Source organism: Alexandromys fortis, unplaced genomic scaffold (assembly GCF_014885135.2).
Source record: "Alexandromys fortis isolate MF-2015 unplaced genomic scaffold, M_Fortis_MF-2015_v1.1 scaffold_119, whole genome shotgun sequence".
NCBI classification, from domain to species: Eukaryota; Metazoa; Chordata; class Mammalia; order Rodentia; family Cricetidae; genus Alexandromys; species Alexandromys fortis.
Window position 1 is genome coordinate 1,031,086 of NW_026067991.1, and position 25,658 is coordinate 1,056,743.

Sequence of the window (25,658 nt, forward strand, 5' to 3'; positions counted from 1 at the left end):
TGTGTGTGTGTATCAATGTGTGTGTCTATGTGCACTCTGTGTGTGTGTATGTGTGTCTGTGTGCTGTGTGTGGAGGGTATGGAGGGGAGTATGTGCTCTCTGTGTATGTGTGTATGTGTGTGTCTATGTACTGTGGGGGAGGAGTGTGTGTGCTCTGTGTGCATGTGAATGTATGTGTGTTTCTGTGTGCTGTGTGTGGGGGGAGTATGTGCTCTCTGTCTCTGTCTCTCTCTCTCTCTTTCTCTCTCTGTGTACTCATGCCTACCTAATCCTGCAGAAAAAAGGGCAGGAACTGAGGAACTAAGTCAGCCAAGGTTCACAGGAATTGAGCTGAGACGTGGAAAGCCACCGGCAGCTGAAGGTGTTGCGAGGAGCCCTGGGTGGGTGTAGGTTTCCTCTAATATCCACAATTTTTCTATATTCTCATAGCCTTCATTGTCTATCTCCAGTAATGGTCACTGCCAACTATGAGACCTTACAGCTCTGGAGCATCCTAAACCTCTCAGGGCCTTTGGTTCAGTTGGGTGTGGCTACCGAGGGAGAGTCACAAGCTCCTTTTTTTTTTTTTTGCAGAGCAGCAAGGCCACCAGCAGGGACCTCCCAATCCCCCCCCACATAGAGCAGCAACTCCCATGTGACTTTGTAGTTCTCAGATTTTCATAAGCACGTGGCATGATATCAAGCAGCCATTCTAGAAGCCAGAATCCCATCCCCTCATTGTCTCGATACACTGCTTCCCGTCTGAGACTGACCCCAGTAAAACCACGGCCGTTTCTGTACACACATCCTCCCTTTCACCGAAACTATGTAAAATATTTTTAAAACTACATAGAGGTTACATTTTCTGAATACCTTTAGGACATATGTCATAACTTGCAGTATTTTTGTTCTACACGTGATTATATCTGCCAGAAATGTGCACTTAGCTAGTTATAGGTCAAGTAATGCACTGTGATAGCTGGGTTTGCTTTATAAAGCCTCCAGAAAAAAGAGTTATGTGTTGTAACAATAGCGAAGAGAGACGCGACCGTGCGATGGCTAGAGCTAGTGGTGGCTGTGCGGCCTGAGCATGTGCTATCTATCGTGTTTCCTACAGGCCTTCTCTGCCCCCCCCCCCAGTTTCTCTCCCCACTGGTGCCTGTGGACTGCCCTCTCCGGATCTCACAGAAGTTTCCTCAGGCAGATGTTACCAGATAACTTCTGAGAAGAAAGAAATAAGTTTTTTTTTTTCAGGGGTGGGGGTGCATTTTCATGTATTTATGTTGTGTTTGTATGTTTGTGTGTGAGCACGTGCATTCCTTGCTGGCTGGAGTTGGTTCTCTTCTCCCACAAAGTGGGTCCCAGCGATCAAACTCGGGTCCTTGGGTTTGGTGGCAGGTGCCTTTGCCAGCTGAGTCATCACACTGCCTACACTGTAAGTCCCGGTCTCCATCTCTGGTGGCCCCACCCCTGTGCCCGCCAAACCTTGACCCCTCCCCCAGTCTATATAAACTATTCCCCAGAAAGTCCCTTCATGGTCTCCTATTTCCCTCCCGGTGGTAGGAGCCTTGGTGGCTTCCCGGTTCCCCTCACGCACACAGAAATCCCACTAAACCTGGATATCCTTTAATTCGGCTTGTTGTGATTTGGCTTGACAGAGATTTTTGCTTCGGGAGAGAACTCGTGTGAGGAAATATTCCTAACATACACAATTTAGTTTTTACCACGAGCTAACAGGTGACCGGAAGCTTAGCCCTCTGAGGAATCATTGCATTCTAGAAGAGTAGCCAAGTGCCTCTGGTGGACAGTGCGGTGACAGACACAGGACACAACGGGCAACGCTGGGGACAGCAGCTGATCACGTACAACCCCCATACTCTGCCCAGCAGTTTTCAGGCTTTTTGAATTATGAATTGAAAGCTACATTTTGAGTTTATTTTTCTTTAAATGAAAATTGTATATATGAACATAAACAGGATATAGTCTACACAAGAATGAAGAGATAAATCTGAGGTCATTTGATTTTAAAAGTCACAGGGTTAGAAAACAGCACCAGGTTGTTCCTGACTTCCTAGTGGAGCCGGGGCTTGGGAATGCCCTTGAAGCTTTTAGACAGACTGTCCAAGCTTGACCCTCTGTCTTGAAGGGGTGTGATGTTCTCAGATTTCCCATGGTGCCCTCTACCCTGCTGTGTCTCTCACTGGTCTGAAGCTTCTGGGGTGGGCAGGGAGGGACTCGGATTTTTCAATGGCTGGAATGCAACTGGACCTCAGTAAACACAAATGGGGAAAGAGAAATGTTTGTATCATTTTTAAAATTCCTTTGTCTTCTCCTCACAGAATCTCTTCCTTTCACAGACCCTCCCAGGACACTCATTCTTTGGCAGCACTCCGAAGACTTCCTGATGAGAAAGTAACTTTAAGGAAGACTCCAGACAGAAATGAAAACCTCCCAGCCTTCCCTCCAGAGGGGTAGCTGCAGTGGAGTGGGACCCTGGATCCAACTCAACAAACTTTGCCGTCGGCCTTCTCCTACCTTGAAACTAGGGCAGCTCAGAATTGTTTTTCTAAACACAACCACTGAAGGGTTTCCCACCATCTGCTTCTAATGAGTCTCCCACAATAGCCCTAACTCAGAATCCACTGTGAACACAGCTGATCAGCAAAATGTTTATTATTGGGCTAGCGGAGTGACAGTGTGGGGTCTGGCTGGGTTTGGGTCAACTTTCCCTGAGTCCCCTCCCTTGGCTTCTATGGCCAAACTTTCCCTCGGTACTTGCCACGGTTGCTTGGTTTGTCTTTATGAGGAGCAGGGGTGGAGCCGCGGAGCGCAAAGCATAGGAGTAACCCGGAGTGGTTACCCCTCCCTTTACAGGAAGTCGGGGCAGTTCGCTTGATCCGTGGTCGTCATTTTGTGGATGTCTATATCATTAGAAGTGAGGATATCTTTCAGGTAGGTTACTGTCTCTGGAGGAAGAAAAGGGTTTCTTCCCAGGATCCAGGCATAATCCACGTGGAAGAGCCAGATGATGGTGGTGCAGGAGTAGACAAGAGCGTAGTTCTCATAATCGGTGGCCAGGATCCAGTACGGTGCAGACGGCATCACTGAAACCAGAGGCAGCAGCATGAGGAAAGACCAGGGCAAGGGGAGTCTCCTCTCCAGGGGCCTGGGGACCCATTCTAAGTCGGTGCTTCACATGGGAAAGGTGTGGGGGCAGTGAGAGACATTAAGACCACCCTCCCACCCTTCTCCAACTTCAGACCTTCAAGTGACTGGCCCTCTTTAATTTTTTTTTAAATTAGTGTGTGTGTGTGTGTGTGTGTGTGTGTGTGTGTGTGTGTGTGTGTGTGTATGAGATGGCAGGGGCCACATGCGAGGAGGTCAGAGGACAATACTTTTGGAGTTAGTTCTCTTCAGCTTTAGGTGGGTTCCAGGGATCAAACTCAGATCCCCAGGCTCATACAACAAGCGCATTATCCACCAAGCCACATCAGCCTGGGCTGACCTGTAGCTTGTATCCCTCCTGCCTCAGCCTCCTCAGGGCTGGGATTACAGGTGTGTTCCACCACTCTTGGTATTGAAAAACACCACCACCACCACCAAAACTCCCCGGTGATTCTAGTGCGTGGCCACAGTCAAGGACCATTTTTATGTGCCCCCCCCCCACAGCCGCATGGAGAAGGCACACGAGATGACCAGGGATTGGGCTGGCCTCCTTGGGTTGACGGCGCACTAGCATCAGTGCACACAGAGACTGCTTCACCAGGAGGGTCAGGAATGCACTGCAAGGCTTCAAGTCCACCATCCCGAGTGAAGAAGCAGAGACTAACGTGTTCGGGTTCTCCCTCCTGTATCACCTTTAAGAATGTGCCATGGTGCCGGTAAGGCAGGCAGGAGAAGGACAGTGATTTCTTTTATGAGAGTGACTTGGTGTCTGCCCTATAGGTACAGAGAGGGGCCGCCCAAGCATTTCCAGGGTCAGAAGATCTTATAGGTCTTGAGATGAATTCTCCAATGTTACCTACAGAGGTAACCAAACTAACTACCCTGTCTGCTGCCTTGTATGTTCCCAGGTTAGACCAGAAGTCAAAGGGCAGAACGGAGTGACTAGAGAGTGGCAGAGTCAGGCCTCAGCTTGTCAGTCCTGCCTGTAAGCTTACGCAGACATGGATTGTTCTCCTAACATCTAGTAATTTGGGGGCTTCCGCTTCCTGCGAGATCAGACTGGATCCAGTCTCCTACTCATGCCATCTGTGTATCTTTGTGGGCCTCGCCTCCGGAAACGCTAAGGAAGTTTCTTGGTACCTCTTCAGTGTCTACATGGGATGTCAGGCTATAAGGACATGGTCAGCTCTGTCTAGCCCATCATCAGTGCCTACTCCGGGGAACAGCATACGGTAGGTGCACAGAAGATAATTGTGCATTGACTTGAACCCTGAAGACAGCTCTCGGATGTGTTGGAACACTGGGCTCCAGCTTTCTATCGACAGAACCCCCGTCCCTGAAGCTCCCTGAGGGAAGTGGGTACTTACACTCAAAAAACTTGACTCCCAGCTTGGCTGGCTCTGAGAGGTTGCTCTGAGTGGCTTCACCTTCAACTTGGTTCACGGTTCCATCAGGTCTAAAGTGAGTGGAAAGAGAAAAAGAGAGAGGGAGGGTGGGGGAGGAAAGGAAGAGAGAGAGAGAAAACAAGAAAAGGAAAGGAAAAAAGAGATACGGGAAAGAAAGAAAATACACATAATTGAAAAGCAAAAAGAATCAATGAAAGTCAAGCTTCATGCCCAAGGGCTCTGGCAGCCAACACGGTGGTATCTTGTGTAAAGGGCTCTTGAAAAGCCAAGCAGACCTGGCTCTGGACCCTGCTCTTCCTTCTGTGACTGCCTGAGACTCAGGGGAGGAAGACAGCACTTGTGGACAAGAAGCCCCTGTGACAAAGCCAAGGGCTGGGTTCTATGCTAGGCCCTGGCATTTCAACACCGGCTTTTGGACTGTTTGCCTTTCACCTTCCAGGCACTTCCTGCTCCTAGGCTTCAAAGAGAGGGAATAAAGGGGAATGGGAAAATAAACAAAACAACCCCCTACAAGGTTGTCTCTTCACACAGGAGAGGATGACAAAGAAACAAAGGATGGGGAACTAGAGCCCTGAAAATAATGCAAAACAGGAAGGGGACTGGAGGCACTTCCCATCAGCCCTGAGTTGCCTTGACTCTTAGCATTTGTCCCTTCTAGGAGCATGAGTTCTGAAAACCCCTCTAGTTCAGCTGGTGTCCAGTGAGCATGGGAGATTTTGAAAAAGAGCAGGTTGTCACAGAGGCAAGGAGGAAACATGGTTCTGAGACAAGTCCCATTCTCAGAGACATAATTGTGAAGAAACACACACTTTATAACCGGTCCCCCATCACTTACGAGTGACAGAGATATTCTTTCTTAGTGGTACATAAAATGATGGCGTATCTTTTTTGATACAGGGTTTCTCTGTGTAGCCTGGGAGCCTGTCCTGAAACTCATTCTGTAGACCAGGCTGGCCCTGGAACTCACAAAGTGCTGGGATTACAGGCATGCACTATCACCGCCCAGCAATGGTGGCATATATTAAATGTTCTGGTCTTGAAACCAAGGAAGTACTCTTCACAAGGACCTGGCCCATTTTACGCTAACTCCCGATGACCCCATGAACCCAGAGGGCAGGGGAAAGAAAGCCTTGGGGAAGAGGACAGCGAAGGGGGTGTCTAGACATGAGTGGCAAAGGAGCTACCTGCCCGTCAGTCGTCAAGCAGGCCAACCATGAGAGCCAAATATGTGTGAGGAAGTCGGGAGCTTAGCACTATGATTCGCAGTGAGGGATGTGTTGTGGAATAATCTCTTTGTACTCTGAGCATGTGTTACTCTGATTGGTTCAATAAAAGGCTGAATGGCCAGTAGTGGAACAGGTTGAATACACAACACGGGATAGAGGTAAAAGCCACATGGTAAAACATAGATTAATAAGAATGGGTTAATTTAAGTTCTAAGAGCTAGTTAGAAACAGGTCTAAGCTATCAGTTGAACTTCATAATTAATAAGTCTCTGTTCTTGATTTGAGAGCTGACAGGAGGGACAGAAAAAATCCACTTACAAGGATGCTCTACAACCAGATCCTAAGCAGCAGGTAAGGGAGGTTAGGACAGGTGCTTTCAGAGTCCTGACTGCATTGTCTGTTTGTCATCACATAGGGCCAGGCACCATGCCCTGCTGTCTCTTGGAAGATGTTCTGTCTCCATCTGCAAATGGTAACTTAGCAACACAGCAGGCTCTTCTCTTCACTATCATTTGTGTCTTGTTCCAGAACAGTTCTTGAGACACCAGTCTCTGATCATGAAGGCACAATGTGTTCATGGGGAAAATGCATTTGTATTTTGTTTAAATGGTGGCTGTATTACATTTAATGTGTGTGCATGTGCACACGCATGCCTATCATGACACTAGTGTGTAGGTCAGAGGATACTTGTGGGACTTGACTTGGTGGCAGGCACCTTTGCCTACTGTGCCATCTCACCGGCTCCAATCTGTGTGTTCATGTAGCAGGAGTTCAGTCAATAAAAGGTCATGCTTGTTAGATGGTTACCCCGTGCCAAACACTGCTGTAAGAGCTTTACTCCTTTTACCCCACTTAATGCCCAGGGCTGGTAGTTCTCTTGCTCCGGGCTGCAGAACTAGCTAACCTAAGAGCACATTCTAGTCTGATCTGAGCCAGGCAGGCAAGTAGCAAAGCTTGGTCCCTTCACTCTTCCAGTTCTACGACAGCTCTTCTGGGCCCCAAGTTCTTAAACACAGGCTGAGAATCCCAGTTCTCTGTGTGTGGGATTCATGGGTTTGGCATCTAATGGGAGATAATATTTCATTGATCCTACTGCCAGGCAGAGGTGATGTACACCTTTAATCCCAGCACACAGGAGGCAGAGGCAGGCGAACCTGGTCTACAGAGTGAGTTCCAGGATGACCAGGGCTACACAGAAATCCTGTCTTGAAAAACAAAAATAAAATAAAATAAAATAAAAAGAAAAGAGGTCATTAGAACTCTCCTGCCTGCTACAGTCTGGATAAATGTTCCCCAAAAGGACCTGGTAAAGGTTTGGTCCCCAGGGTGGTGCTGTTATGGTGAACATGGGAGTTGAGACTTAGAGAGGTCCTTAGGTCACTGCAGCTGGAGGGGGTCCTTCAAACAGAATTGTAGAACCACATTCTCTTCCTGCTTCTCTTTCTTTCCTCCTGGGGTGAATATTTCCACCACCAGAGGCTAAAGGAATAAATCTCCTTGATTCTAGACGGAACTTCCCAAATAAACCATTTCTGTGGTATTCCACTGTGAGGGGAAACCACTGACTAGTACAGGGCCTGTAAAATCCTTGGAGATTCCTGGCAAAGGTAAGTGAAGCCCTGTAGTCAGTCCCTCCGGCATCCCTCCCCTGGGACTCCCAAAGGAGCTCATTCTGTCAGAGGGCCCTCAAGTGCCTTCCTTCCTTCCTTCTCTGGTTTATGCTGGCTGGCAGTCAGCTGGCTGGCCTCTGGCTCCCAGGCTGTTAGTGGATGGTATGGTGGACAAAGAGAGCCTCTGTGGACCTAGCGACTTGAGGGCTGAGCATAGTTGTTTTCTTGAAGTTGAGTACCATTCTCATATCTTTGTAGAGGACAGAAAGAACAACCCTTCACCCAGCCTTTTCCCACTGGTCTCTGTTCTTTTCACTTCCCCTTTCCCCTATCCGAATCTTGACTTCATCTATGCGTCAGTTGTATGGCCCCTGAACAAGTTGTTAACCTCTCTGTACCTAAGTCTTCTCACCAATGAGGTTTATAATAGTATCTATTTTGCTTTATCATGGGGGATTAAACAATATATTTTCAGGTGGGGGTGGGGGGAGTGCCTTGCCTATAGGAAATACTGAAATGCATTTGTTAGTCGTGTAACTCTGGTTGTTGGAGGATAAGCAAGGACCTCGTCCTCGGTCTAGTCATGTCTGCTCTCCGAAGATTAATGTGCAGAGCACTTAATGACAGAGGTACATACTTCTAAAAGATATCCTGTTGGCCCAAACTCAAGAGCACGTGTATCTGATGCTTGCTCAGCAAGAAAAGGAGATGCCTGGGGCTGGAGATGTGACTCACTTGGTAGGGTGCTTCTTAGCATACAAAAGGCCCTGGGTTAACATTAGTACTGCACAGGCAAGGCTTGGTGGCACACACTTGTAATTCCAGCACTAAGGAAGATTAAAAATTCCAGAACATTTTTGGCTACACAGTGAGATGGAGGCTAGCCTGAGCTACATAAAAGCCTGACTCAAAAGAAGAAGAAAGAGAAAAGAGTGGGGAGGTCCAAGGGCTCTCTGTCTTGGTGTGGAGGCCACACAAGGCAGCCTGATGTCCTCTGCTTCAGGAGTCTCCATTTTGCAATGAGAGCAGGGCCTTTGCTACATTCCTGTAGACTGCCTATGGCCTCTCAGTGTTTGGTAATCAGCAGGAACTCAGCCTTGGTTAACGAAGAGAAAGCAGGCCCCACAGTGCCTAGCTTGAGGAACTCAGGCGCCGGCTGTCTCCCTGCCCCGTCTGCCTCAGTGCACAGCAAGGTCACACCCACCCCCAGCCAGGCCTGCGAGGCCACTCACCTCAGCTCCTGGTTTAGCACTTTGATGTTCCCGTTCTCCATCTGCGAGTAGTTGGCTTGGTTGCAGTTTCCTTTCTCAAAACTCGCTGGGATTTTCTCAATTTCGTACCACCTTCCGAGATACTGTACAGACAACAAGGAACAGAGCAAAACCCAGGGGCTCTCTGGGGACCTGCTGACTCTTTCCCATTGTCGTCTTAGAGCGGAGCCCTTTCCAGGGGAAACCAGGCCAAATGGGCTGCACCGTTCCCAGCCAGCTGGGCAAGATATCGGTTCAAAGGAGACTCAGTGAATGGATATGCGGGTCCTAGTTGTTTGCCACAGCCTGCTCCTCAAGGGCTCTTTATTTGGAGATGTTCTCAGAGTTCTCTGCAGTCAGAACCTGTGTGAAATTCTAGTCTCCGAGAAGGAAAAGGATTGTCTGGTTCCTGAAAAATAACCTTTCACTTCCAACAGCTGATAATTCTACACGGCATCTTTGAATTTTGTGTAACTCAGACATGTTGGCCGTGAGGCCTTCCTGCTTGGAGTTGGTTTACTGTTCAGATTTGTAACCTCTTGGTTATAGAGGGTGGCTTGGTAATATTGAACCCAAACTAAAAATAAACACTCTTTAGCTCAGCAATTTAACTTCTGGGAATGTATCGCCTGTTGTTAAAAAAAAATGATGTGTGTTTAAACCTATCGGTTACAATTCTGTCTGTCACAGTAAAAGGCAGGAAACAGTCCAGTGAGGGGCTGGGAAGTTAAATGATGGTGTGCATCTATCCGATAAAATTTTAAACACCCCCTTTAAAGAGAGGTATATGCAATTATCTCGAGGGTATCGAAAGAGTGAAGAGCAAAGAACAGGGTCTGAAGTGCAGGGTACTTAAGCTGAATTCACGAACAACCAAAGCTTACAGGATGGGGTTTCTATTGCCGCAGTGAGGAGCTACAAACGCTCACAGCACAGATTTATTGACTTACAGCTCCATAAGCCAGACACTGATGCTAACCTCATGAAGCTAAAGCTGAGGTGTAGGCTTTCTCTCCTTCCCAAGACTCCAAGATAGAGTGGGCATCTTGGCTTTCTCCATGTTACACAGGCTGCCTGACCTCTGGACCCAGAAGTCCTCCAGTTTCAAGGACCATTGTGCCCCCTGACTCTCATTTCTTCAAATCTCTCTCTCTCTCCCACACACACACAGCTAGGAAAGATGTTCTGCTTCTAATAACTTATGTGAGTAAGTTACAGCCTCCTGGATAGCCAGTCTGGTCATCTCAGGTCAGCTCTGTAGAATCCCTTTATTCTGGGGAAGGTAGCATGCTCACAGGTTAGACAACAGGCCACGGGCATCTGGAAGCTGCTATTTTGGCTACCATGGCCTAATGCATATTTCCTTGTATATGTACACATTGTCTATAAAAAGGCATACAATATGCTGGTTTCCTGATTGCTCCTGGCGGAGGAAACTGAGGAGACTAAGAAAAACGTTATTGGATGCTCCTTTGGACCATTGGAATTGGGTCGTGTCCACCCCACCTCCACTCTCCATGGTTCTAGGGATAGAGCACTAAAAGGACTTTATACCAACTAGTCGTGTTATCACTGAGCGATGGGCCCAGCTCTCTTTTGCATCTTCAGCATTTTGAACTACTTGAGTATATTTGCCTAGTCAAAATATTAAATGTAATTATTCTATGAACTTAAAAATCTGCTACTCAACAGAGCAAGTTAAGCATGCGTTCGCCTTCAAGCATCCAGAAGCAAGTGACATCACTGCTTCAGTCACGTGACTCTGCTAAAACCTGGGTTCGCCGTTTTCGACTGTAGTTTATCACTCCTTTAGCAAACCCTTCACAGTCCATTAAAAACACTGCAATTCAACAGAGACCTCTAATCCCAGAACCTGGGAGGAGCACAAAACCAGGAAATCAGGAACCCAAGGTCAGCACCAGATGTGAAAAGTTCAAGGCTAGCCTGGATTACAGGAAACCCTGTCTCAAACAAACAACCAAAACAACAACAACAAACTCTGGTGAAACAAAACAACCCCATTGAACTTGACCTTCATTGGCAGAACCCAAAAAGCACACTAACAAGTTTCATAAGCACCCTTGGAAAAGTCCCCATTTTATGATATGTTTAACATAGTTCTTAACTGCTCAAGCGACTTGAGTGATCCACCATTACCGGCAAGGACTTTCCTGAAACAAGGAAACTCAGAGGTGAAAGGTTGTCGTGTTGTGTTCCTTCATGATCCTATATTGCTCTGCAAATCTTTCTCATTGAAGTTTCTATACAAGGACAATTTGGTATCTGAAAAAGAAAACTGGAAAAGATGCAAAATCATCTTTATTTGCAGATGATCTATTACTGTATACACAAAGCCCTAAGAAAATGTTTTGGAGGGATTTTGAATGTTCTTCTTGCCTTCATACTAGATTAGAGATGTGTGTGACCATGCCTAGTTTATTTGGAAATGGAAGTCAGACTTGATTTTGTGCAACTAAGCTCTATCTCCAGTCTTGCTAAGGAATCTTAAAAACAAACAACAAAACCCCACAGACACATACTATTAAAATAATGAGTACTGCAAATTTAAAAAATGCAAGATCAATAAACAAAAATGTTTCTACACATGGGATGAAAAAATCTGCCAATGAAATTAAGAAATTTCATTTGCAATAACATAAAAAGAACAAAAATATTTAGGAATAAATTTAACTACAGATATGTAGGAAATTGTATTTTGAAAACCGCAAAATATTGGTAAGACAAAAAGGTAAATAGATGCTGACCAGTGGTGGTACATGCCTTTAATCCCAGCACTTGGGAAGCAGAGGCAGTCAGATCTCTGAGTTCAAGCCCAGCCTGGTCTACAGAGCAAGTTCCAGGACAGCCAGGACTGTTACACAAAAAATCCTTTCTCAAAAAAACAACCAAAAAAATTAGCTAAAAAGATAACTTATGAACAGAAAGGGCTAGGATGGCAATACTTTAGAAATCAATTGCTCCTTATATCCTCTGCAGAAATGGACAAGCTGATCATAAAATTCACATGAAAATTCAAGAGACAAAGAATAGGACTAAAGTTGGAGGTCTCCTACATTTTGATTAGAAACTTATGACAAATATGTAGCAATCAAATATGGAGTAAATATAGACATACACCTGGACTAGACTTGAGGTGGTGGTGAAAATAAAACTTGATAGAAACGATCAGCTGATTTTTGCTATGCATACTAAGACTATCAGTGAAGACTGGTCTCTTTCTGTCTCAGTGGAGAATGGTGCTGGAACAACGGGGAAGACATACAGATGGAGATGGATGTTCCTACGACACAAATGTAACTTAAAATGGACCAAAGGCTTAAATGCAAGGGCTTAAACTATAAAACTCAGAGAAGAACATAGAGGTGTACATCTTTATAGCCTTGGGTTAGGCAATGCTTCTCTAGGGATGAGACTAAGTGCTACCTACTGAGCTAATGGGATACTTACTAATTAGGTACTAAAGTTTGTAGGACCGACCCCAAAGTGAAAACACGGACAAATTGGATTTGATTGATATAAAAAGCCCTCATGATTCAAAGGGTATATAGATAAAGGAAAACGTTCCATCTGTTGTGGAATGTTATTTTATGATGTGTTATATTTGTTTGTGCTGTGGAACATTTGTTTTAATGATGCAAAGATGTGTTATATTCTTTATGTTGCATTTGTTTAACTCTGTGAAGTTGTGATACTTTGCCTATCTAAAATACCTAGTTGGTCTAATAAAGAAAGAGCTGAATAGCCTATAGCTGGGCAGAGAGAACAAATAGGAGGAGAAATCCGAAAAGAGGGTTCAAAAAGAAGGAACAAGAAAAGGAGAAGAAGACACAAGGGGCCAGCCACCCAGCCAGCCATGGAGTAAGAGTAAAGAAAGGTATACAGAATAGAGAAAAGCCCAGAGACAAAGGTAGATGCGATAATTTAAGTTAAGACAATCTGACTAGAAATAAGCCAAGCTAAGGCCAGACATTCATAAGAAAGAATAAGACTCCATGTGTAATTAATTTCTTTGGGAGCAGGATGGCAGGCACCCCAAAAGAACAAAGAGTAAATACAACCAACGACATTTTGCCATTCCACTGTGGGGTTAGAGTAAAACAACAACAACAATATCCATCAAATAGTGGTATGGAAAATCCTTCTGTCTATGTGTTGCTTTTATTGGTTAATAAATAAATCTGTTTCAGCCAGTGTCTTAGCAGAATAGAGCTAGGCAAGAAAACTAAACTGAATGCTGGGAGAAAGAAGAGGTCAGGGAGAAGCCATGTAGCTGCAGACAGATGCTCTGGAAACTTGCTGGTAAGCCACAGCCACATGGTAATACACAGATTAATAGAAATGGGTTAACCAAAGATATAAGAGCTAGCTAGCAATATGCTTAAAGTAGTTGGCCAAGCAGTGATTTAAATAATATAGTTTCTGTGTGATTATTTCAGGAGTCTGGGCAGCCAGAAAATGAACTAGCAGCTTTCAATCACCAAAACAGGATAAACTATTTTAACATATCTGGAAAAGATCTGCATCTAGCTTAAAGGAAGAGGATTTGGGTATCAACAATTAAAAGGTTTGAGTGGAGGGGATGTTTCAAGGCCAGCCTGGCCTTCATACTCACAGAGATCTACCTGCCTCTCCTCTGCCTCCCAAGTGCTTGGATTAAAGGCATGCACCATGCCCAGCTTTTTTTTTTTAACCCATTTTTTTTAAGAGCAAGAGATTCAAATGGAAGATTGACACGTGGCTCATAAACACATGAAAAGATAATCATCAGCACTTAAGAAATGGGGATGATGCTATTTAATATCACTCTGACACCTATAATAAGGGAGGACAACGATAACAACCGCCGGCGGAGATGTGAGGAAAGTAATGTTAGAGGCTGCCTGTGAGAACGTGCAATGGTGCCAGTGTTCTAAGATGGTCCAACAGCTTGTCAAAAAGCTAAACATGGAGTTACCATATCCACAACCGTACTTCATATATCCCCCAACAAACTGAAAACACACTCCCTCTTCCAAAAAAGCCCCAAGTCTGCATATCCACAGCCACAGCATTTCTATAGCAAAAAAGTAAAACAACTCCAACGATAAGGACCAATAACTGTAGCATCATCCCTGCATCATTTGGCAACAGAAGGAATGGAGTGTTGACGCACTCTGCGAACAGGTAAACCTTGAAAACATTTCCTTCAGCCACAAAAGCTAGCATTGCATATCCCATAGACAAATTCATATTGACAGAAAGGAAAATATTGGTCGTGTGGGTATGGTGGAGTTGGGAAGAAAAGGAGTGTTAGGGTTTGGGCGTGAAGCTTCTCCTCAGGTCGGAGGTTTGGTCCTGATGTGAGCAGAGTTCAGAGGTGAGACGTTTAAGGAAGTCATAGGATGCTAAGGGCTCTGACCTAACCAATGGATTAGTTCCTTGATGATTTGCTACATTGGGAGGTAGTAAATGGGAGGGGTTAGTTAGAGGAAGCAGGCCAGGGAGTGCATGCCTGGGAGAGATGGCTTGTTTGCACTCCTTTCTCTCTCTGCTTACTGGCCGCCATAAGCTAAGCAGCCTTCTGAACTATGTGCCCTGTGAAGTTCTGCTCCCCATAAGCCTGGGGGCCATATGAACCGTGGACCGAAATCACTGAAAACAGAGCCCGGAACCGATCTTCCCTCTTTGGAGTTGTTTCTCTCAGGGGTTTGTCCCAGCGGTGAAAAGTCTGAGTAGTGTGGCTAGAGAGACTGTTAGCGGGTTTGTGGCTTCTTTAGAAGACAATGAAAGTCTTCTAAAACTGATTTAATAATGACTGCATAACAGTGAATAGATTAAAAATCCTTGAAATAAAAACTTTTTTGAACAAGTCAGCAAAATGCTATATAAACCAATCAATCCAATATTTGCCTTAAAAAAATCTGCTTTAGGACGGGAGAGATGCCTCTGCAGTTAAGAGCCCTCGCTGCTCCTGAAGAGGAGTTCAAGTCCTGGCCTACACATGGGACAGCTCCCAGCTGCCTGTAAGTCCAGCTCCAGGGGACCCATCACTCTGCATAGGCCCCTTCTCACTTACGCACGTTCACACACACACACACACACACACACACACACACACACACACACACACACACAAGAACATCTTTTCAAAACATTTTGCTTCAGTTCTCAAAGTAACTCAAATTCCCTAGATATTATCAAAAACATGTTTTTTGTTTGCTTTTATTTTTTGATTTTGGGGGGTGGTTTCGTAGGGGGGTTCCAGGTTGACTTAATTAAAGAAAATTCTTAAGATATTAATGAAGAATGTCAGTGTAGACCTTAGCGCGTGGTCTTTCCTTCCTAACCTTGGGCTCTGCCTGCCGATTGATTCTTCCCTTCCCCTCTCTAAGCTCTCCCGTCCCACCCTCTAGCACTTCCAGCACCCACCGTGACTGATAAGTTCTCAAGCCAAGTGTGCTGCTCCCTAAAATCAACCAAAACCTTTTAAAGAGAAGGGCCTTAAGATTAGAACCCAGGCCTTCCCCAGTTGTGGGAGCCGCTGCGTTCTCTCACCTAATCACTGCCCACCTTCTTGCTGCTCCCTCTGACTCATTCCAAGAAGAAGGAGCATTTATGAGGAGCTAGTTATATTGTAGGTAACAAGAAAACACCCCTGGGGGGGCTTTCGGCCTTTCCCAGGTCCTGTCTTGAGCTCTCTGAAAGGAAACCTGGGTGTGTATACCAACTGTGCCATGGGAGGACCCTCCACTTTCCTCTCTGGACAACAATAGTAACCAGTCATAGTCAATGCCGCTATTCACATTCCCTGACCTCACCCCCACCTTCCCAGAGATGTGGGGGACAATCCCTACACGCTGACAGCTCTCCCCTGCCAGGGAACTCCTATGGCATGTTGGCATCCATCTACAGGGCAAGCTGAGGTGCCAAAGAATTCCCCCCTCTCCCCTTTGTGGCCTCAGAGACTACTGCAGGGAAACCCAAAATAAGGAAGGTGCCTTCCCTGTTGGGAGTGCAAAGGTTCATATGCTCACAGATAGCATTAGGGACCAGGAATGCAAACAGGCTGGCTTGTCTTTCCAAGGAAAAGATATATAATCTGTTTTCCACCCAGAAGGCTGGGGATGGAGGTGGCTAATAGCCTCGGTAACCCCTGTGCCAAGGCACCAAGTCATACCACACTTCCCACAAGCTCCCTCAACCAGGACCAGGAGTGATGAATTGTCTAGGTGACCTTTACACTCTCAGTATGGCCAAAGGCTCCCCCCAAGCTGCCAAATTAGAACCAAAGGTGGCTAATAGGCTAGGTAACTTCTGTGCTAATTGGAAGATGGAGACCACACCAGATCCTCCCCTCGTCCCTTAAAATAACCCATGTAGGTTGTCTACAGAGCCCATCTTTCAGGAAGAAGTGACATCGGTGTAGTTATGCACCTTTGTGCACACGGGATTGTGTATTGTGTTAAATCAGGAAAATTTTTTCCAAGTTGCATGGTACTTAAATATGTCTAAAATAAACCACCTGGGGACAGACTCTGGAAGTCTGAACCAACGCTGGTTACTGAGTCGTCTTGAACCGATTTTCTCCTTGCCTCACACGGATTGTTACCCTGCTGGCCTGTCTCCGCAGAGACCTCCACACCTCCCCAAGGCTTGCTTTGGAGGGAGATTAAAGAATAAAATAAACCTCCCAGCATGCTCAAAACAAAGGGGAAGTTTGAGATACCACACCTTTTTCACGTCAAAATTCTCTTGCACTGGAGGAGATGGGCATTTCCCAAGATGGAAACTTTGTCCCTTGGCTGCAGTGAAGAGGCTTGCCAGTGTAGCCAGGAGCAACAGCATGGTCACCATCTCGGGTCTGGGAGGCTTCAGGAGAGGCCTGGGGAGAAATAAGGCAGCTGGATGTGTCTGGGTCTCCTGAGGACACAAGGTGATGGAGAGTCCTTGAGGGCCTGGTCTGTCAGCCGCATTCTCCTCAGCATTGAGGAGCTGCATCTTGCAGCTGCTGCCAGGCTGGCCGTCCAGTCACAGTGAGACCATCACCTCAGAGCACCAGTATCTCTTTGAGAGCATCTGGATTAGCCTCCTCCGTGGACCCTCACCCTCCCACTCCCCATTGAATACTTCTCCAGGGTGGGCATCCTGTCCAGTTCTCCTCAGAATCATCCCAGACTCTTGAAAATGTCAGGTTCAGTAGGTTTTTGTTTATGGAACAAAAACAATGTGTCTGCAGGGATCGGACAAAGAGGTGCACCTAAAGGTCAAAGGTCATACTGTGAATGGAGAAATAAAGCTCAGATCCAAATTATGCCCAATTTAACTGTCCTATCAGATTCATAAAGTAATGCTGCCCGGACCCCCACACTTAATCCTTGTGTGTCTTGCTGGGCTTCCCTATCAACCCATGCTTGGCCTGGAAACCCTAGCCAAGAGCAGCATATGGAGACCCAGTGTTATTCAAATGGGTTTCCAGTTCTGGCTCTGCTACCTACTAAGTGTACCTGTGCAAGTCAGACCTTTGCTTCTTGGCTTGTAAAGTGGGACTAATAGTCATGTCTATCTCATGAAACTTTGCGAAAATAAAATGAGATAAAATAAAGCCAGGAGAGGCTTAGGTGGGACAGTTCTGGAGGTCACCAATTTAAGACCAGCTGTAATGATGTAAGACACCTCCCCAGAAAGAGGAAGGGGCTGACACCAAGCAGGTACTCAGTATATATTCGCTATTTGTTATTTATTTATTTCTTCATTCATCTATCTACTTATTTATTTATTTATTTATTTATTTTGAGACAGCCTCTCACTATTAGCCCTGGTTAGACTGGAACTTGCTTTTTAGATTGGGCTGGTCTTGAACTCACAGAGATCTTCCTGCCTCTGCCTCATGAGTGCTGGGAATTACAAACATGGGCCTCTTTGCCCAGCTAAATGCTAGCATTGTTATTATGAAAAACAGAAGCAGGATTGTATTTCCCAAGTGTTTTCCCCATTCGCTGAGGGTGTTTTTCCACAGAGGGTGTGCATTTAACCAGAGAAGGCCCGTCCGCTGATGTGGAAGAACACAATATCATTTCAGTGCAGAAGTCTTCTGGTGGCCACAGCTGTCTCTGGGCAGGGACAATGGACAGATTGCAACGGCTGTCCTTGCAGGCTATAGCTGGCCACTTTGGGCTCCTCTGCCTCTTTCCCCCGACTTGCCTTCCCTCTGTTCCCTTTCCATGACTCCTGGTCTCTCCCTGCACACGAGCTATTTCCAGCTCGCTGCCTTTCTCTCCGAGATGAAGGTGACTGAGTCAATGCAAGCAAAATGTTCTCAGATCCAAGCCCTGAAAAGGATGTGTCATAACAGGAATAATTATAACCACTTCATTACGAGTCTTTCAACCTCCAAATAACTTTAATAATCAATAGCTTCTTTTCTGAAGGCTTTGTTGCCTGGTTTTCAAAAGAACAGTTATGTAAGGAGCAAGAGCTGCCAGCTAGGGCGGGGTGGGGAGGGGTGGCTGCTGAAGCTCTCTTGAGCAAATCTGTGGAGGGACCACCATCTTTAGTTCTTGAAGGCCCCCTCACTATGTACACAACATCTGTGTTTTAACATTTCGGGAGGTGGAGTGTTTGTAGAAGCCCAGCCTAAACTCACAAAACTTTGCACCCATTCTCCAGCGCTCTCGGAATTTTCCTAACTCTACCCACAGGCCTAATCCAATGGTCTTTCCCAAGCACCCGACTTTATGTGTGGCACATAGGATGTACGCTCTACTGCGTTTACAAATGGATAGGATCTTAGAGGACAACTACACAGCCCCACCCCCTCACCCTTGCCAGGTGTACAGTGGGGAAACTCAGGCCTGGAAAGGAGCAGGACAGGACCAGCTATCCATCCATAGCCTCTCGGTCATGCTCCCTTCTGTGTTCATCCCTTTCACTGAATGCTTGCCTGTGAGACCTGATGAACCCTGCTTCACCATGCAACAGCAATAACAAGTCAGCCCCATGTCTAGCTCTGACAATGTCGTATGACAAGATGTTCTCTTGTGGCCTGAAACATACCCTGAGTTCTGTGGGAGGAGTCAGAGCACGGCTCACTCCCCTTGACTACATGGCTTCCAGAGATGCTGTCTGGCTGTTGGAGTTTTCTTCCTATAGTTAGAGGAATATCTTCCTTGAGAGGGGAGATGCTAATGTTCCATGCCCCCTCCATTCAGATTCACATAACACTGACAGAGCATGGTATTGGAGGGCTGCATAACTCTGGGTAAAAGATACACAGTTTACAATGCATGTCTTCCTATTGTCTGATATTGCAGGAAGCTCATCTTGGTGAATTTACCTTTAGAAAAAAGCTTAACTATAATTTCAACTGACTATTAAATAACTTAGAGGTAATTCTTCCAAGCCTGCAGTGCACTCTGGGTAGGCACTGACTGTGGGTACCCATCATCAAACATGCTGAGGCTCTCCTTGGAAGCTCTGGCCTCAGTACCTACTATGGGATCTATATGGAGGCCCCAACGTCTCATCCAGAAGCCACCTGTGCTGAAACTGATTGTGTTTTCTGTAAGGTCATTGGTTCAGCTTAATTCATAGATCTCTTGTAAGGCCAGAACTTGAACCCAGTTCTCCAAGAGCCTGCATGTCCTTGTAGCCACAGTCCCCGACCTCAAGAAGCTGGGGGCATTAACTAGAGTCTGAGGTTTCATATGGCATAATAAAATATTTCCGTGGGTGATTAGATCTTAAAAACAACCAAACCCATGTAACTTTCGAATCAAACAAGTACTACATTTTTCCACTCCCTTTCCTTTCCTTCCCTCTTCTCCCCTCCCCTCCCCTCCCCTCTCCTCTCCTTTTCTTTTTTTCTTACATAGTCCAGGCTGTCCTACAGTTTGCAATGTCTTCTAGCGTGAGGGTTAAAGGGTTACACCACTACACCCAGCAAATCCCATATCTAAGCAAAATGGTTTCGTATCCAGTACTCTGCTCACACAGTCAGTCCCAGTTTTCAGTCCATCTTACCGTCAGGAGCAGCTGAATCCCTCTAGAGAATTCATCCGGTGCTGCTTGGCACACAGGCAGCTTCTCATGTCTCCTTTGGGTAGGGGGAGGTTGGAGGGCAGGAGGAGCCATCAGGGCAAGCTCAGGCTTACCTACCCGTTGACTTGTCACCTGAAATTTGCCAAGAGCACCTACCTTGTAAGTTTGAGGACAATGAGATGGCCTGTAGGGCTAGTGTGCACGCCCCCGGTCCATACTCACCACTTGAGCTGAAAGGGGGCAACAGAAAGTCAAGGCAATCTCTATTTTAAACATATTTATCCTAAGTGAACGCTACAACCATGTACATACCTTTTTATATTATTATTAAGAAGACAGCAGACGGCAGTTTCCACACAGAATCCTTCAAGTGAGGCGCCTGTTTTGGTGCCTGGAGTCTCAGGGTCATTTTATAAGCTCCCATCAGGCCATTGGCCTTTGATGGCCATGCATGCCACACCCCCCGCAGCTCGAGAACACTGGACTCAAAGCTGAGGTCTGTATGAGGCACAAAGATGGGATGCTGTGTCTGTCCCCTCCCTTAAGTTCCTCCACAGCTGCTCCCCGAGGAAGAAACAATGAGATACTGTTTGTGTGTGTGTGAGAGAGAGAAAGACAAAAATGCATTTTCATTCAAAACATCTTTTTTTGCTTTGTGGATTTTCTGACTTGAAATCCTTTCCTTCTGAATGCCCTTGTAAGTTCCAGCATGGTGAGTTTGTACTAGGTTTCCAAACATCTGGTATTTATTTTTCCTTTTCGTGTAAATGAAAAATCAACTGTTTCATTTCCTGAAAGGGAACAGGAATACTGCATCCAGTGTAGTCCCGGCCAGGAATGTGACTCAGGTAACTGAGCCAGGTTTGGGGTTCGGAGTTGGCCCCAGGGTGGGCCCCTGCTGCAGTGAGCACCAGTTTCCCCATTGTGAGGTAGAGACAGACATTATGGTCTTCACTAGAGATGCAAATGAAAGAGACCTCCAGTAAATAGAATTCTATACCTGACGGGGTCAAAGTTGAGAGCACCAGTGTATCTTCGGCAGCCCCTCCCTCTGCACCCTTCGCAACACACCCACCCCTTTGCATGACTTAGAGCTGGAGAGTGGGGTACAGTTTAAAGGGGGAACATTTGGTTCAGTCACATTGGGGCATGCACAGACCAGACACACCCAGATGACTCTGGACTTGGAAACCTGATGAATGGACAGCGGTTTCTAATGCCGTGTGGAGAATGAATGAAGAGGTACCGAACATTCCGCTTAAGTTCTACAGCTTATCTGCTAACTCTCCAAGTTCACTGCTCAGATCTTCAGGCCTTGAAAAGGTCCATAGACAGAGCTACGGAGGCCTCAGACTGGCCTCTGCTTTTAATTGTCAGCGTTGATGGGACCACCTGCTCTGTGAGGACCTTTCTTCCCTCTATATTTATAATTTTATAATAATTTTCAGCCAAATGGTGCTAGAGACACAGCTTACTGTAGATGGTGAGGATGGACAGGAGAAGGAAGGCATCAGGGACTGAACAAATCCACAGGTTCCTTCGCGCTGTTCAGACTACCTAAGACCTCAGAGATTAGGCAGCTGGCGCTTTCTATGATGCGACATCTAAGCAGGACATGTCTGACCTCTGACATTGATAGGTCATTACTAGACACATCCGGGGACTGAATCTGTGCCGCTAAGGTGTGCAGCTCAGGTGTCTTCTTCCCTTTAGCATCCATGAAAGGGCACAGGTCTGTGAACTAAGACAAGGGGTCTAGGCCAAGCATCGCCACCACCTTGCCACTTGCCTTGGCAATGCTCTCTTACTGTACCCGGTCCCACATGCTCTCTCCTTCCACGTTGGCATCCTGTGGTCAGAACGCGGTTCCTCCTACTGGAGGAAAAGGCAGGACCCAGCAGCACAGAAATGAGAAAGGAAGCCAGAGGAGGATCTTACCACCTTGGGGACCCTTAAACCCTTGGGTCCCACACAGCAGCTGACATCTGTCTGTGCCTGGCTGCTCCCCACCTCCCACACGACCAGGTTCTTAGGACTCATGGGAAGCAGAAGGACTCACAGGTTGTCACGTGTTCTCCATGTGTGTCCTCACCACAAGGAGTGACAGAGAGGCCGTGTGTGCACGAGGAAGGAGGGTGGGAAAGGGGCTTCTGCATGCAGCTGTCACCACAGGTCCTCAGCATCAGGATGCAGAGGGACCACACCCTGGGTACCTGGCATCTGGGGCTGTCTTCACGAGGGTGTTCATCCCGATTCAGAAGCAGTGAGCAAGGGTTCTCTCCTGATGGGAACAACATGAGCAGTGTGACCCAGCACGTGGTTCTGAAGCCAACTTCTGGTCACAAAGAGGGAGCTGCAAGGAAGCCAGAAGCATGGGCTCCCTGAGGCAGGGTTTGGAGCCTTCTCAGGGTACACATAATTTCCTGGTGAACTATAGTAACCCAGGCCCAGGCAGAGAAGAAAGAACAACCTCCAACTGCATCCTGCCCTCACAGCTTGTTTGGATACAAGAAGAATTTCATCAGTGTGTTGTTTTCAGGGTCTATTCTCCAGGGCTTGACCGGAGCTCAGCCTAGTGGAAACTAGGTAACTAGGAAGACATCAGATTACAGGTTTAGAGAAGAACACTGCTGGAGTTTTCCAAGGGCAGTTTAATTGACTGAATTGAGGGGTCTGCTGAGTCTCCCAACGAATTGCCTTACTGCATTTGCATTTCTCTCTCTCTCTCTCTCTCTCTCTCTCTCTCTCTCTCTCTCTCTCTCTCGTGTGTGCGTGTGTAACCATATATTTGCGTGTGTGTGCTTGTGTGTGTGTATGTACGCATGCATGTGCATGCGTGTATTGGAAAGGCCCCCGTTGGTCAGCTGAGAGCTGAAGCCTCTGGGCCTCAGGAGAGGAGCATCATCCTTTTGTAATAAGATTTCAGTGACTTGAACCAGACTATCCTTGAATTTTAGCAAGATTCAAGTCCTAAGCCAGATAGAAGAAGGAAAAGAGAAGGGCCTGGTGATTCTAGCAGGCCATTTTGGGCGTTAAGAGGATGACCCTTTCCTGAAGCTCCAGGCAGATTTGGGACCCAGATACTGTACACATGGACAGGAACTCTTTCCTTGCAGGATATCGGTGCTTTCTTGTCCTCCCGTGTCCCAGGTAGCCCTTGTTCCCTTCCCAACTTCCCCTGTTCACTTCTCCCTCCTCCACAAGGCTTCCCCAGTGCTCACCACCCACTGTTGCCTGGATACAAAGAAGGCGGGGGGGGGGCGCAGCGAGTGGGTGATCCCCCCACGGAGTCTCCTCCATCCCAGGTGGGATAAGGAAGGTGGGCCTCACTGGGTAAACAGCTGAACTAAAGGGAAACAGCAGGAGCAGAGAGGCAGAGAAAAGCCAGGGCTGTCACTGGGGGACAGACGTGAACTTGCCTCTTACTCTATGTCCCTTCCTCGGAAAACCTCCCCTCCCTCCTGTCAGAACAACCTCTTGGTTCCTGGGACTGGACTCCATCCTTACAGATAAGGCAGTACCTCCGTAGCAGATTTAGATTACTGAATAAAAGCCCAACTTGCCACCAATAGAGAGAAACTGATAGCTCTACTCTTGAGATACAGCGGAAATGCAGCCAGAGCCCCAGAGACTCTTATATGTCCCAGAGGTCGAGAGATCTCTTTTCTTTTCTTTTTTTTTCTTTCTTTTTTTTTTTTTCTCCTAACAATGAGGCATTCTCTTTCCTGCTCAGGGCCTTCTCCTGCAACAGCCCTGCCAGATGTCCTCATCCCTTCCTTCCTCCCATGATGTCCCCATCCCTTCCTCCCCCCAGGTCCTGACTCAGGTGTCACTTTTCTTCAAAATGCCATCCTGGTCTTTAAAGCAGCGCTCAGGCCACTGGCTCTTTGCCTGCTTCATCCTCACTAAGCCCTCCCCTCCCAGGGCAACCCAATCCATGTTTGCTTGCTTGTTCTGTTCCCCTGCTAGCAGGTAGGCTCTGCAAGTATAGGGCGTTTGTCTCACTGGCCTCTGCCCTGCTTCCCCTGGCTACCCAGCACACACTGAGTGCTTATTAGACCCTAACTGAAGGGGTACTATCCCTAGCTTTTAATGGGTATTCAGAGATACAACGCTAAGAGCTAGAGGTAAAATTCTAGCTCTGTTGGACTCAGTTTGCCGGAGGAGCACTAACCTCTCAGTTTGTATCATTTTCATCTAAATCATCCCTCATTCTAGGAATTGCTGGTCATTGAAAGATGCATAATTAGCTTCTCCTCAACACCACAGAAAGAATGCTTTTACTCAAAGGACAAAATTGCAACAAACACAAAGGCCTCCGCTGGGTTTTGGTTGCAATTCTTTAGAGGAAGCGGTTTCAGGATGCTGGGCCAGAGAGAGGCCAGCTTTCTCCCCAGAGCAGGACAAGCACAACATGAAGCTGCTGTCTCTAAGCCATGGTCTGAGGCAAAAAGACAGGGGGGCTTAAGGAGGCATGAGAAAAAGTCTGGCTTAGGCTTCTCGCTGGCTGAGAGTCAAAAGGTTTCAACACACTTGACCAAACAAAACATTGCGAGGCTGCCAGCAAAGAAGCCTACACCGTCTTCCGAGAAATACCTCCAAAGGAGTATTAACAGCTGATAGGTCACACTTAAGGTCAAGGCATGTGTCTTAACCTCTTGACCTTTTGATATCCCTGGCAGTTTCTCATCCACAAACCTGAACAAGGCCTCACACTGACGGCCTTAAAACTGACAAAAGAGAACTCTCTAGGTGAGAGAAATAAGCAAGCAAGCCAGGTAATTCTTTAATTTTAAAACTTTACTTGGTCCCTAAACTTAGTTGGAAGTAGCGGCCTTAGAATGAAATAATTTCTGAAGCTACAGGTCTCACATGTGGCTACTGCTAGGGGCCCCTCTTGCTCTCCACCCACTCTGTCTCCGAGTGGCTCCTTGCTTAATAAATTCCAGCTTCGCTTCGTGCTGACTCACTCGGAAGTTCTTTCAGAGTGAGATGATCAAGGCTTCCCCTGAGTAGGCAAGAGGTACTTCAGGCTACACTGTTAACAGCACAGAATCGCAACTCCCGGCAGGCTGGCCCTGACACCTTCCCTGGAAAAGCTGAAGCTGTGAGATTTCCTCCAGCTAAAACTGACCATTTTGGGGGGGTCAGCGGGGAGGGAGATCCTGTTTCCCTCCAGTTCTTCCTCTCCATGGTTCTCTTGCCCTGGCTCTGGTTCTCCTGGGAAAGTGAGGAACTTCAGATAAACAACTTAGTCTGTGTCGTGCCTGGAGCCGCAGCCTGAGTCTAAGCGACTCCATTTTGGTTTGGCTTGCTGGGCCTCATGCAGAAGCTCAGGCCAAACTGTAACTCTAATTCTGATAACTCGCAAGTTTTCAACAAAGCAATTCTGCTGAAGTTTCTAAATACGTAAATTGATCGTCGATGTATCTCTGCACTTCATCCCTGAGCGCTGAGTCAGTTACGGGGTGGGGTGGGGGGGTGGGGTGGGGTGGTAAAAGTGCTAGTCTAAAGTAGCTGAGTCATCACAGTGAACACTTTTTCTCCTGTACACAGTCTCAAGACAGTCTCCCTCAACAGCCAAACGTTTTTAAAACCCAAAGACATTCTTTTTAGCATATATTTAAAAATTTAAATGTATTCATTCACGATTCCATACATATACTATATAATGTGCTCTGACCATAGCCTCCCTGTGTTATTCTCCCTTCCCTGCCTCGACTCTCCCAGACCTTCCCTATCCCACTTTCATTATTATTTCCTCTTCCCCTGCCCCCTCTGATCCTCTTCTTCCACGGATTTAATTAGAGCTGCCTGCACGAGCATGTGGGGGGAGGGTAAATACTTGAATGAGGGCAACTTACCATTGGCGACACCACTAAAGAACATTCTCCCACAGCCACCATTAACGGCCTAGAACTCCTCAGGGAGGGGTGGGGGCTTCGTGGGCCTTGTTCCATCCCCAGTCCAAGATGAAATGCTGAC

At 46.8% G+C, this 25,658-nt stretch overlaps 1 protein-coding gene across 5 annotated transcripts; it reads right to left on the minus strand.

The window, feature by feature from the left end:
* Nucleotides 1-1,995: 1,995 nt before the first annotated feature.
* Nucleotides 1,996-25,658, minus strand: Apod (apolipoprotein D). Of its 5 annotated transcripts, XM_050159907.1 has the most exons (8): nucleotides 25,538-25,658; nucleotides 19,986-22,026; nucleotides 19,830-19,903; nucleotides 19,656-19,728; nucleotides 16,368-16,518; nucleotides 8,619-8,740; nucleotides 4,512-4,600; nucleotides 1,996-3,083 (listed from the first exon to the last, which is right to left on the minus strand). In XM_050159907.1, the coding sequence occupies exons 5-8, from the start codon at nucleotides 16,488-16,490 to the stop codon at nucleotides 2,848-2,850; spliced, it is 570 nt and encodes a 189-aa protein (XP_050015864.1). In that variant the 5' UTR covers nucleotides 16,491-16,518; nucleotides 19,656-19,728; nucleotides 19,830-19,903; nucleotides 19,986-22,026; nucleotides 25,538-25,658; the 3' UTR covers nucleotides 1,996-2,847. The 5 variants fall into 5 exon arrangements, with proteins under 5 accessions (XP_050015864.1, XP_050015863.1, XP_050015861.1 ...); XM_050159905.1 differs by lacking the exons at nucleotides 19,656-19,728; nucleotides 19,830-19,903 and having other exon boundaries at nucleotides 1,997-3,083; nucleotides 25,538-25,657; XM_050159906.1 differs by lacking the exons at nucleotides 19,986-22,026; nucleotides 25,538-25,658 and having other exon boundaries at nucleotides 19,656-19,903.